This window comes from Bacillus rossius, chromosome 16, assembly GCF_032445375.1.
Source record: "Bacillus rossius redtenbacheri isolate Brsri chromosome 16, Brsri_v3, whole genome shotgun sequence".
Lineage (NCBI taxonomy): Eukaryota > Metazoa > Arthropoda > Insecta > Phasmatodea > Bacillidae > Bacillus > Bacillus rossius.
Window position 1 is genome coordinate 13,776,868 of NC_086343.1, and position 14,205 is coordinate 13,791,072.

Here is a 14,205-nt window from a genome sequence, read left to right on the forward strand (position 1 = left end):
TGATGTGTAGACGTCTTAACTCTTGGTTCACGGCATTTAGTAGGAGTAATTTCGAGAATGGATCGGAAGTTGCATGGAACGGAAAATGTGAAAAGACGGTGCTGCCATATGTGGCGGATGGCGCGAACTAAAGTTCACAAAGACAAAGGGAAACATATGACATTAACTGTTTAGTGAGTTGCATCAAATGGACCGTGTTTTAAAAAAAAATTTCTTGTCGAAAATCATGTCCAAAGACGGGGTTTACTTTTTTTTCCCAAGTATTTTTCGCTTTTATCGGAGCCATTTCATTATATAGTATAAAATTTCGGTCTACAAATCTAACGAGACTATAGTCGCCGTAGCTGATCCGGCAACGAATTTTGGGGGCAGGTACGGAAACTACGTGTGATTTTCTTCAAGAAATTTAGTTGAAAACACAATTTTCATATGTTATTCACACTCGGCATTATTTTAAAAATCCTACGTTAAATTTCGCGTCCAAGTTTCGTATTTTAGTGTATTTGCAAAACGAGAACACTTGAATTTGCTCGTCAACGAGGCTATATGATAACACATCTCTGGCAAGCACTGGAAGACTCACTCAATTTTTGAGGTGAAAACTTCTTTAGCCGCGTTTTGGTAGGGGCAAAACTTATGAGTCCGCGTCACCGTCATGCTGTATTCTTTTGTTTATTTATTTACGTAGTGAATGTTGATTATATGTGGATTTAAATTCATAGTTTTTTTTTATTTTTTTTTGGATTTTTTATAATTTATCGCAGCTATTCTTTGTTTGCTGTTTAAAGCGTGGGGCTAAGGCATGTGTTCGCCATCGGGTTGAATGAACTCCTGTCTAGGCCCAGCGTATATCAACGCGCCTGTAATACCTGCTCGAGTGTTCAAGTGCGAATCATTTGTTACCCTTCGCTTGTTTATCAATAAACGCCGTTGCTGCACATTCCACCTTGCTCTGTATAATTTAAAGGAGTAAAAAATCACTCACACCCAGTACGCTTCCACTAAACTCCCCATGGTGTGTTTACATTGTTCATACACTGTACAAATTTCTTTTGTACTCATGCAAGGAAAAACCCTTGGAAACTCAATTGCCAACGATGCCACTTGCACATTTGAAAATGGCACGAAGATATGCCTTGCAGTTAAACAAGCAAATGTCACGTCCCCGAAACGTCGCAAATGTTTTCTCTTTTTAAAAAAAAATTACAGTGTTCGTCTTTGCTGTCGTCCTCGCGTTGTTCAGAGCATCTGCTTTATCGTCAATCGTTGGGTTCGCCTGTTTGCGGCAGTGATGTCCGAGGTCGGTTCTTTGTCTTTATTTACTGTTCTTATTTGCAGCTGTTCCATCGTCGTCGTCAGCTCACTGCGTTCGCCTGCGCAGAGGATTTCCTTCCTCAGTGCGTCTATGTATTTAACTTTCGCTGTAGGCTGATTTCGGCCTGTTTTCTGCGTGTTTGCGCATTCACCCTTTCTTTTTTTTGTCCGCTATTGAGGTTTATTGACGTGACAACGTCTAATAAATCGTTGAACGCCGGCTGTACGCACGAAAAAGTGTCCCATTACGCTCATTGTTCCGTTACGCCGTGTTCCGTTACGCTGTCGGCGAGTGCAGTAATAATAGGTTATGTTACAATTGACTAAAAAATTATGGTGATTCATATAATTGATGATAGATATATTTGATTACAGTTTATTTATATGAAAACTTGTTCATAATTATATTTAAACTTTATAGCTAAACGCCAGTTTTTAAAATTAATTACAAGTCATCTACACGTGAACTGTTTCGTCAAATGTTTATAAAGTGAAGTGAAAAGTTAATGTGGTTTTCATTGCTTATTACAACAACAATTTAGGCAATAAAGGTTGATTATTCTTGCATTTTAAAAATCTGATTAGCTAGTATAATTTCAAGTATTTATTCTTTTATTATTAAAATAAAAATGATCCAATTTTATTCACAAAAGTGTGCAATAATTTCATCAAAGTTTTGTTATGACGTTGTCACGTTAAACTATCGTCCGTAAACCGACTTTACAGACAACCATTTTTTTTATGACATACAGAATGTCCAAATACTGTAAACCAAACAGGGCCGTTTCGAACAGTTCACGGTTCCGGTGTACGTGTACTGCGCTCGTGATGGCAACGGACCTTTTACCATACGTCTGGTTGTCGCGTCGTTCGCGCCCGTGCGCGATTCCTGACATCGGCAGTCCTGTCCGTGCGACGACGCGTGTCCGGGAATAATGCGCCTCTCGACGGCTGATAATATTATTCACGGAGGCGACTGACAGAGGAAGACTGATGTCTGTACAGGCTGGTGCGTGGCGATTAGTCCCGTCGGGAGACGGCCGTCAAGGGGAATTTATCTGGCGCGCCGGGATTACCGCGTCGGTAAGACCCGGCATCAAGGCCGCGGCATGGTCCGCAGGTTGGTTGATGAGGGGAGGGGGGGGGAGAGTGTTTATAACGTGAGTGACGTCTGCGTTCGCGGTGTGAGGACAGTGGCGATCCAATGGGAGAGGCGGTCGCTCTCCGAATTCCCACCATCCTTTTTTTTTTTCCAACACCGTAGATCACAGAGAAAAAATAATCCACGGTAAAAGTTCCGTATAGGGAACATTCCTTTTTTTTTGTCGAATGTGCTTCGAAATGTGCTTACTTCCTGTGGAATTTTCTTTCAAATATCCTTTTTTTTTGTTGTGCTTTCAAATGTGGTACCATTTTTTTAAATGCGCTTCCAAATGTTTTTTTTTTTTTTTTTTTTTTTTTTTTTAGCGAGTACAATCTTTCAAATGTGGTTCCTTTTTTTTTTGACGAATGTGATTTCCAAATGTGCTACTTTTTTTTTTTTTTTTTGGTTGATTGTTGATCGTAATGTTTGTAGTCAGGACATGATTAGTCGGCGTGGTTCGCGAGACGCTTAACCTATGCGAACGACTTTGCACATGATTTGTTTGAATTATACTTCAAGTATAGAAAAATAATGCACCTACTTCTTGGCTACTGACTGGATGTGTCTGAACCACCTACTGGACTTGTGTACATGGCCCCTGAAGAGACGTGTCTGGCCACAATCTGGGCATGCGTGGCCAAAAAATTGGCTATGGGTGATGATGGGAAGCCTAAGATGTACATCAAGTTCTGTCCCTGCCCGAACACGCCCGAATATTCACCTTCGGCCAACCTCGAGTTCATTTACAAATACATTTATATTTCTCTGTTTGTTTTAATGTAGCTACACTAACCTAACTAACCGTCCATAGTGTTTTGAAGTGTTTTTAATGTAGCTAACCTAACCGACCACTTTTAATATTTGAATTCAATTTTTCCTGCGCAAAAAACCAACAAATCCCGAGGTTGGCCGAAGGTGAATATTCGGGCGTGTTCGGGCAGGGACAGAACTTGATGTACGTCTTAGGCTTCTCATGGGTGATCACTGATTGGACGTGCCTGTAATGTACAACTGACTTGAAAACACATGTCGTGGCATGCGAAGGACTCGCCTCGCCTTCTACGAAGACTGCAGAAATCGAGAAACGCTAAAAATTTCCCTATTTCTGTACTTGTTGTATATTAGAAATTATGTAATAATATTTTATTTGTAATTTTGCTGTTTTATTTAACGAGCCTGTCACTTTATTGGTACTGTTAATTAAATTGTCTTTTTATTAGTTAGTCAAGGACCGAAACCAGGACAGTAATCGATCGAATCTATCAATTAATTAATTAATTACTGAATTTGTTGATCATTTTTTTCGAATATTTCCAGAATTTCTAGCTTAATAGTTACAGACGTTCTAGATGGCGTTCGAGACGGCCGACAAGATGGCGGATCGTAAGGTAATAAACGATTATTGCACTCTAGTGGGTAAAAATTAAACTAATATGGCGACAGCACCCTATAGAAGGCAAAGACGAGGTCGTGGCCTCCAGCAGACGAAAACAAGATGGTGCCATGACGTAATACTGGATGATGTAATATTCGCATTGGCATTAGTGATGGGAGGTCGGTATGACAGCTGTCACCGCAGGAAGGTGATCCATTGCTTTTTGTCCACACCGGGTTCGAAACGAGGACTCAATATTGTGCCTTTTTAAATATATTATTAAATTATGTTTTTCATAAATTTAAAACTTTTTCCCAAATTACTATCTTTTCAAGATGACGGACAATATTCAAAATGGTGGAAGGTTGTATAATTCAATATGGCGGGTTGTTATGAGCAAATTAGTTATTAAAATATTTATATTTTTTTATTTTTTATTTTTATTACTATATTCCAATTTTTACTCTCGTCGGGAATGGAAGTGAGAACTGAAATTTATCAAATAATTAACTAATGGAGTAATGCATTTTTTAAAATTCTAACACTCTTTCTTTCAACCCCTTGCAGCAATGGTTCGTCTTATCAAAAATTGTTTCAGACAAAAAATTTTGGTAAAAATTATAAGATTTCAAACAATTTGAACGGATTCGATGGTGTGTCTATGAAGACATTCTTGAATTTTTTCTTGTCTTCCAACTGTTTATTTTTCCAACGCTTGATTTTATGGTTGGTCGTTCCAAAAAATTATTTAGACAAACTTTTTGGTATTACTCCTACACCCATTCTACCCCTTTGGTAGAAATATTATATTACACTATTATATTTTATGTATCAGTTTAGAAGTGATAAGTGAAAAATTACGGCAGTTATCAGTTTTCACGTCCATAAAAAGGTCATATATTTAAAAACATTTGAATTGATAATTTTTTTTCTATGGTCCATGAAACGAAAAAAAAATATACTTATATAAAATTTTTCTGGAAGTCGCACAATGGTAACGGCTACACTAGGGGTGGCATTTATTTGAAATCTAACTGAAAAATAAACTATATGCACATACATATATATTTATCGAACTAATAGCTACAGCTACTAGTATTTATTCTTTTAGTGTTTTAAACAGTGAATAGAGTCTTTGCATTCTAGTTTTATTCAGGCTTAACTATAATTTATCTGCTGAGAATTTTGTGTTACAACATACACGTCAATGATACCAACCACTTTGTTGATTTCTCTTTAATATGCAAACGCTGCATTTCTCCCAATTTTTATGTTAAATATATGTTTTATTTAATCAGTGCACACCGTTTTTTATTACTTTGCACACTTGTTAGGTGTTTTAAATTATGAGGGTAGCAAGAAAATATGAATATGTGCGCTTGGCTTCTGACCGTAACCTTAGCGAGTTTTGGAACTTTTATTGTCGTAGACCCCAAGTTTTCCGAGTTGTTCGTATAGTTATTCAGAGCAATGCCACAAGAATAAAATTTTCATTCCGTGTCGAGAGAGATTTCATCTTGTTTTCCCGCAGCTTTACGATGGCAGCACAGTCGTAACTATTTTAATTAATTAACTGCAAGCTGGGGATTTCAAACCTGCAGCCAAATGCACCTCGTGGTTTCGTTGAAGCCGTGGTCTAGCAATATAGCTCGTTGAAACTACAGTTCAGGCTCCATATCACAAGCATGTACTTCAATAAAGGTGTACCTGCTTGAAGTACATACTATAAACTATAAATTTTTTAAAATTAAATTCATCGATACAGTACTCATTAAAAAATACTTCTCTGCGGCAAATTTAACATTGAAACAATATAAAAACAATAAAAAATAACTATTTACCAACTTAAATTACTATTTTTTTGACATTATAGAAATTCATTGATTTTTTTATTGCAAAAAAAATGTAGATGTACTATGCATTTAGATTAAGACGAGCTTCACTATTTTACTACTGCGTGCAACTGAACGGAAAGTACGTTTTCGAACTGTTTCCAAGGACGTTCGGACACTGAAACGTGATTTTGGCGTCATAGGTGATAATTGAATTAAAACTCGGTAGCTTCTAGAAGCTACGAGACGCGCGGCAACTTGCGCGACTGTGATGAAGCACTCAAGGAGATAAAAAAAAAAGAATGGAAAAAACTTGGTTCTCGAGTACCATAATTATCCTGAAATATATTCACGGAGGTATTTCTTTTTTTTTTTTTTAAGAGAGAGAGAGAGAGAGAGAGAGTGAATTAACTGCCGTTCTTCAATCTCTCTAGACTCGCTCCTTATGGCCTGGAGATTAAACATTTATTTCATTTCGTCCTGGAGACGCCTTTCCTCCGCCGGAGACGTCCTGCGCTGAACTGCCAGCGGAATGGGCCCTTGAATAATCACGGGGCGAGGGGGCCTCCCTCTGCTAGGGAACTGCTGGATGGTCGAGGGAGGATGATGGGGGAGGAAGGGGGGGGGGGGCAGGCGCGACCATCCCCCGCTCACACGACGCATAAATATTTGACGGCCTAATCCCGAACTGGGTCGTGCAAGTTGCTGCCCCGCCTCGTCTGGACGACCCCTCCGGCCGACATCCCCCCTTCCCCCCCTTGCCAACAGGACCCCCCCCGATGCGTCGACGTCTGAATTTTAACCCTCCCGAGAGCGTCCGACAACCCCTGTGGCTCTGAACATTTTTTTTTTTTACGGACGCACGCCCCCGCTGGTTTTTCACTGTTACGTCGCACTGAAACCACAAGACTGGACACGAAAAGATGAAAAAAAAAAAAAAAAAAAAAAAAAACAGTCAAAATCAACCGATGTCGTATGTGCGAATGCATATTCAAGCTCAGAGAGAATTACGTGGAAGGAATTAGTCAGAAAAATTTTTTTTTGACGTGATAACGTCTTATTAAATCGATGAACGCCGGCTGCACGCACGTAAAAATTGTCACGTTCCGCCTGAGCCGAGCGTGCAAGAACCGGCCAACCACCGTGCAAGAAAATCTTCTATAGTAGATATCAAACAGGTTAAGGCGGGCTTTTTAACTAATTATTGTTCGTGATTACATTAAAACAAATTATTTAAATTAAATTTGCAAAAACTGTAAATAATATTTGAAAATTAAAAATTATGCAATTTTTCATCAATGTTTTCTTATAACGTTATCACGTAAAATTATCGTCCGTAAACCGACTTTTTCAGACAACCCACTTTATTAACGGACGCACGGCCCCGCTGGTTTTCACTGTACGTCACACTGAAACCACAAGACTGGACACGAACGTGAAAAACAGTCAAAATCAACCGATGTTTTATGTGCGAATGCATATGCAAGCACAGAGAGAATTACGCGGAAGGAATTGGTCAGATTTTTTTTTTATCACGGCACGGACGAACAAAGTTGTGACAGTACAATCAACAATCTTGGACAACATAGCAACAAAACGAACAGGACCCGACGATGTTCCCAAAAAAAAAGAAAGATAATCTGCATTCGCACAATTTGCAACCGAGTGTTTTCTCTTTGTGATATTCTTGTCCAATAATTTTTGTTTCTTGATGACAGAGTGAAAACCAACAATGGAAATTGTCAATAATTTTCTTTTAAAATTAATCTCCTCCATCGCAAGAATCTTTCGAAAAACGAAACTATGCGATAAAAGTGACGCTGAACCAAGGACGAACATTCCGAGCCATTAACCATCCCGTTAAGGATGCGCATCACACCCTTCTTTGACTGTTTCGTTTTCTTGTCATCACTACTGTCTTAAAATTATATTCCTGCAAATTTATCACGATCGCGGTCTTGTACGTTCTTTGAATGATTCTTGCAATCGATATGGTTGACTTCAAATAATTGTATGCACTATAATATTTTTTTTTTTGTAAATGGAAATAAAATATTAATTTAAAATTAGAGAAGTAGTGTAGGAATAGGGCTCCTGGCACTGGGTGCTGGGTGCGGTTCCGTTGCCGACGTCCACCATCTTGGATTGTGATGTCACAGTGGCCATATTGGTGTCAATCTTTTTCTAAATTCCTAAAAAAAAAAATTTAAAAAAAATTTCCCAAATTCCCCACAGTGGAAACACATTCGAAAAAAAGGACACACACATTGTACACACTAGACAGTGTGTTTTTTTTGTCGAATGTGTGTCCATTATGTCCATTTTTGGCGGATATGTGTCCTTTTTGTCATAAGTGTATCCTCCTTGTCAAATGTGTGTCCAGTGTGTCCATAATGTGTCCAACGTGTAATTTTTATATATGTGTGTCCTTTTTTAATGTACTTCTTCATGACGAATTTGAATTCAAATGTGCTTCCTTTTTAAAAAATTTTTTACTTGCGTAAATAGTTCTTGTTTTGACATACATATTATTCCATTAGCCTCAGGTATATGAGTGGGTGCTGGACTATACGTCTTTCAGTTTGTTACTGGCTACGACGGTGTAAAAAAAATAATATAGTTTGACTAGCCAGATACTATTCTTGAAAACCTGATCGCATCTGTACCGTCTCTAACGACGAACTCGATTGGAAGTTGTATCACCGACATCGGGGATCCTGATGGCAGCGGCGACGACGACGACGAAGCAGATATGTGTTTGCGTGGTCCTTTGGTAAACTTCGTCCTTCGTGCAATAAATTGATCATTGCAAGGCATTTCCAGGCAGTCGAGTTACGCTGTAAGGACTGGTAATATTGTTAAAAACAACGACATTCATGTCATGGAACCAGAATGGCACAACACTCTTGAGATAAAGTTTTCTTCACTCTCTCTTCACACAGTCAAACATTAACACGTGCAAATATCTGAAGGTACAACCGGCTGATCAACTTCCTGGTGAAATTACAAGAAGGTTCATATGTAATATCTTTTTAATCAACACGTAATACCACAACAAGCCATTTTATGAAAACATCCCTCAAACCGCTGTTTAATGTTTACATTAATCGGCAATGTGGACCTCTTGGACAAAGCTGGTTAAATCAATCATCTTCGTGATGTAGTAAAACTATTTTACAGTCGAAACTTTTTAACCATACGCAATAAAACATTAAACCAATTAAAAAAATTATACTGAAAAAAAAAAAGACAACAAATTAGACAACAAACTGTTCCCCTTGATCACAAACAGTAAGGCTGAGAGCACAGAGAAAGCGGTGTGCATGATATGTGTGTCGTTGGTTTTGACACAGGGGGTGGTCACGTCTACATGGTGACCCGGTTAAGTAGTTTTATTTTCAGCTCATGGTATAAACTATGTTAGTTAAACACCCAAAACGTCGGCTTAAGTGTAGTGTTTGCATTGTGTAAACAGTTTTCAATGAATGTATTTTTTTATCGAAGTTAATATGTTCAACGACGGAGATTAGAATTCACGCTTACCAACCATCACCAGACATGGTCAAGCACCACTTCTGATGTTTTGGGATTTACCATATAGCGAAGTAACTTCCGCTATGTCCCATCACTTCGATTCCTGGAAATTCCTAACGCCATGGTTTTTAGTTTGTATTTGTTGTTTGGTTTAAGAGTGCAAAAATAAGCTCATTAAATGCTTAAGTACCTTTTTAGGACTGTCATTTGGTAATGTTATCCTAGTTTTCTAAGTATACTTGACGATAATGCATGAACCAACAACCCATTATAAATACCGGGCGAACGAATTCACGGATAAAGGTATGTCTGCAAAACATTTGGTAGACTTACTCGGAGAGTATTTATTTTAAAAATTAAAGCACATTTGCATTTTCCTCCCAAGACCCAACTCTATGATACACAAAATTAAATACAGTTCAAGGAATAATAAATTGCAATGCTTTCCTAAAATCTCACATTCATTATTATCTACATTTCTATGATAACAATACGGTATATACATGACATAAAAATAGTGACTCAAAAACCAACACATTCATTTCGGGATGATTGATTGAAACAAAAGAACTCAATACCTGAACGTCATTTCGCAGATATTTTCTTTATCACTAACAGGGTGCGTGAATTTAATTTCTTGGACTGCGAAAAGCACCCAATCGCACGTTTGTCAACACGCATGTCTATTTTCTTGCAGCACCCACTATTATCGATGCTTATCAACTAAAGAAAATTCGCACGAGTCTGGTACAAGAGCGAATCTTTCAGATGTTCTTGGCTATTTATGTACAAGATGCCTCTTAAAAAGTACAGTTCAAACGGTCGTTCAGAAGTTTCACACGCAAGTCGCTTCGAATTGCCGTGTTTGTGGATTCGCAGAATTTCTTCTATTTCGTCCGTTCGATGAATATTTTGAAGAATTTTCCGTTTCATTTTGGCACACGAAGTGTTAGTTCCCGGCTGTTCGTTTCGCTGCACCGCGAGGCGAACGCTCCGGATCACACTCAGCCGGCCTGGCGTCTGCGCCAACCGTTCTGCGCCAACCGTTCTGTGGCTGTGGCTTCAAATCTTTTCCTCCTGGAAAGTAAAAAAGAAACAGTCGTTAGAATACAATTGGATTATCTTCAGGGCTGGGCCGTTACTTGTTTAAATGAAACACTTTAAAATTACAATTAATTTTAGTAAAAAAAGGGGGGGGGGGTTTGTCTGTAAAGTCGGTTTACGGACGATAATTTTTACGTGATGACGTAATAAGAAATCATTGATGAAAAATTGCATACTTTTTAATTTTCAAACATTATTTACAGTTTTTGCAAATTTCATTTAAATAATTTGTTTAAATATAATCACGAACAATTAGTTAAAACGTCCGCCTTAACCTGTTTGATATTAAAGAAGGTTTTCTCGCACGGTGGTTGGCCGGTTCTTGCACGCTAGGCTCAGGAGGAACGTGACAATTTTTCGTGCGTGCAGCCGGCGTTTATCGATTTATAAGACGTTATCACGTCAAAAATATTTAACGAATTATCTGTAAAATTACTGTGCTTAGAAAGTATCAAATTACGCAGATACAATTTGGTCGGAGACACAACCCGCCAGAACTAAACGATCTGTCAAAACAGCCGCGCAGACTGGCAAAGGTACTGAACTCTTACTGAAGGTACATTATTATGAAGGTATCAAACTGAAAACCAACATACTTCAATCTTTACTTTGAAAATAGGTGGATTTTGTGTCATTTGGTCGCAGAATCTCAATTTTTAGTGTAGTTTCTAGGGAAATAAAATGAAAGACATTAATTAATATTATCTTTCTTTTTCAAACTACGAATTTGACTATAAATATATTTTATATTCAAGCCATTATATCGCCTTGACGAATTCGAATACTAATAACCTTTTGTACAGCGATACAAAAAATTAAATTAATAGTTGTAAAAAAGATTTTTAATTTTTAGTTTTCTTTGTATGCTAAATTCATGAGTGAACCAATTTGCACGAATTGGTTTTGCGCAAAAGTAGAAAGTGATTCATTAAATTGAATTATAATTAAATAAATATTTACCACCAGATACTGAAAAGTTTTAAAACATGGGATGCAGGGAAAGGGTTGATGACCTGCGTTATTTCATAGATGTTCAAACACATCACCTTCGGCGATAATGCAGTCCGCTGCACATCGCACTCATGTGAACTGCGCGCGTGTTCTATGCGGCAACTGCCAAAGGTCAATGCTGCTAGCGCACGCGCTTCACATTGGTGCGTTTTCACGCAACATCATCATGGCGTAGGTACGTGTTGCGAACACACCCTACATTGATAAACCATTCTCTACTGCAAATAATATCAGAGATCGTCTACTGCGTTTATTACACCTATGCACCATTCATTTCGTGTATGACCGTGTCTGAATTACCTAGAGCGGAGCTGTACTATAGCCAAGGAGGAAGAAAAAATTATCAGCGTTAAAATATTTTACCAAATAAAATATGCCATGATAAAAATGTTTGCATACATTAATAACCCAATTATTTCTGTGCCTCAGAACCAAATAAGCGTTAAGTTACATTTAGACCTTTATAGGAGAGTTTAAAAATACTGCTATTTAAATGATACTGTGGTTTTAATCGACCACAATATGGATGTGACTGACGAAAAGGAACTAAGAATTAATTTATTTAAAGTGCGTTTTTTTTTTACCAGCAATCAAAGGTACATGCCATTGTGTAACTAAAGCTTTTGGCCTATTTTTTTTCTTTCAGCTCAAGCTAAACACTATACAAATATTTTTAGTGAAGTTCGATACTATGGTTCGATAGAAAAAGGAATTTTAATACATAATCTGCAATAACACATGAACAGATAAATTTGGAATAAGGCTCGCCAGGCTATAGAGCACAGATTCAAGAGAGGAATTTACTAAATAAATAAAACGCGAAAACGTCTTACACGAGAAAGACAAATATATATTTTTTGCTTACAATAAAATTACGAGGTCTTGGCAACATAATTTTATCATTTTATATAAAAAAATGTTTCTTACAGCTATTTACCTTCCCATGCTTCACGGCTCAATGCAATGCGACGAGGACTGACACCCCAACAGCAACAATTCTGGGGAAGGGCCATCTCACGACAGTGTAGCAACCTGGAAAAAAAAAATGTATATATTAGGGCTAGGCCAATCAAATTCTCAAATACCATCAAATCCTTAGCAATCAAAATACTTGATATTCGAGGGAAAATATTTCAAGAAAAATATTGGAGGAAAGAAGGTTAACTATTATTCAACTCTGATAATCTCTGAAGTTTACTAAGTAAATCTGTTACCATTTCCCTATCCAGTTTCCATTCCCCAAAATAATTTTATAAATAAAATTACAATATGTATAAAACTACAATATGGAAACTTAGTTTGTTTAACAATCATTTAAAGAGTAGAACGTTTCAACATCATAGATAATACTTTTAATTTATTGTACATTATTTTATTTTTGACATGTGACACCTAGATTCGGATTCAAGGGGTATATTCGAGGTACTCTCTCTGGGATTTGAATTCTAAAAGATTGGGATTAGACCCACCACTAGTTTATATGTATGATGTATGATGACGAATATGTCTTTTTATAATAATTTAGGAACATCTAATGAGAAAAACACTCGCAGTGAAAAATCTGGACATTCTATCATACATAAACAAGCATAGAAAAAAAAATTGGTCGAGTCTTCACTTACAGTGCTCATCATAAAATAATCGGTAGGCTAGGGAGAATATAAAGCACGTTTAAAAATTGTTGTACGGCCGACTGTTTGGTACAATACTCTGGATGCTTGGCAGGGTATTATTCTCGGATAGGCTAGAAAATATATATTTTTTAAAATTTGATTTTATGACTTGTCGACAACGAAAATTAAATTAAAATGTTGAAGAAATCGGCAATGCCGTATAGTAAGGGAATATTCCAGGTTTAGCCTGGAACTATTCAGGAAAATTGTGGCGAACCGAAACAGGAAATTACTGGAATGGGATTCGAAACCACGTTCTCCAGATTGCTAGGTAAATTTTGTTGCACCACTTCGGCAAGATATTTTTTATAATTAAAAAAAAATTACCTTCTTAGGATTCAGTACTGAAGGTTTAGTAGTACAGTGATTTCACATTCATGCTGCAGAAGGCAAGGGAATGACACATCAGAAACACTTACGTGTTCCAGCTTTTGGTATTTCGCATTTCCTAGGCGTGGCTTGAGGTGCAAGTCAGTTTCTGGGCCGCTTTATTCAGTTTCAACCCCAAAAGAGAAGACAAATTCCCTTTGTCTCACAGCACAACCTAGATTGCCCTCGTGTACCTGAGAAACCTGCCTGGCTTCAGACGGACAGGTGGAGGGGCGTGCTTTTTTAAAGCAACACGGATCCTTGAGATAGGCAACAAGTTTGTGTCGAAGCTTTGATAGGCCTATTCTAACACGTCTATCAGCTGTTCCCTGATTCTACCTTTGAGGTGCCGGTACAGGGAGGGAGGAGGTGCGGAAAGCCGGACATGTTCCGGAAAACATGTATTTCTGCTGAGGTTGTAGCTTGAGGTGTCAGAGTGTTCTTGCCCTAGTACCCGAGATTTCACCAGATAATGCTGTCCTGCGAAAAGGGTGACGACGTATCTTGTGTCTGCTATAACTCCTCTCATCAACTGACGACCCGCTTGCTTAGTGTGAAACACCTGTGTTTAGAAGGAGAAGGCTTCGCCCCAATTTCTGCACTTTCCTCCGAGGTACTTCAGCTGGTATCTCCTCCATGACGGGTTGATTAGAGGGACAAACCACCCTGTTGGACTCCCTAGCGTTAAGGCCACCAGGGCCCAAAGACCTGATCTCGTAGTGTGGAGCCCATGTGGTTAAAACCTAGAGTCTGGCAAATCATGATTACCAAAGGACGATTATTCGGTTCCACCAAGGTTATTAAATTTTTCGTTCTGTTTTGGGAATAAACTGAAGACGGCAGCCAGAA

At 38.0% G+C, this 14,205-nt stretch overlaps 1 protein-coding gene across 1 annotated transcript in view; it reads right to left on the reverse strand.

Annotated features, from left to right (window-relative positions):
* Window positions 1-9,487: 9,487 nt before the first annotated feature.
* LOC134540145 (lachesin-like) overlaps window positions 9,488-14,205 on the reverse strand; it is a 306,225-nt gene continuing 301,507 nt past the window's right edge. Inside the window, exons 9-10 of the mRNA XM_063382681.1 lie at window positions 12,242-12,346; window positions 9,488-10,276 (exon numbers count right to left, since the gene is read on the reverse strand). Coding sequence (XP_063238751.1) covers window positions 12,270-12,346 — 77 coding nt within the window. The 3' untranslated portion in view covers window positions 9,488-10,276; window positions 12,242-12,269. The remainder of the gene's footprint in view (window positions 10,277-12,241; window positions 12,347-14,205) is intronic.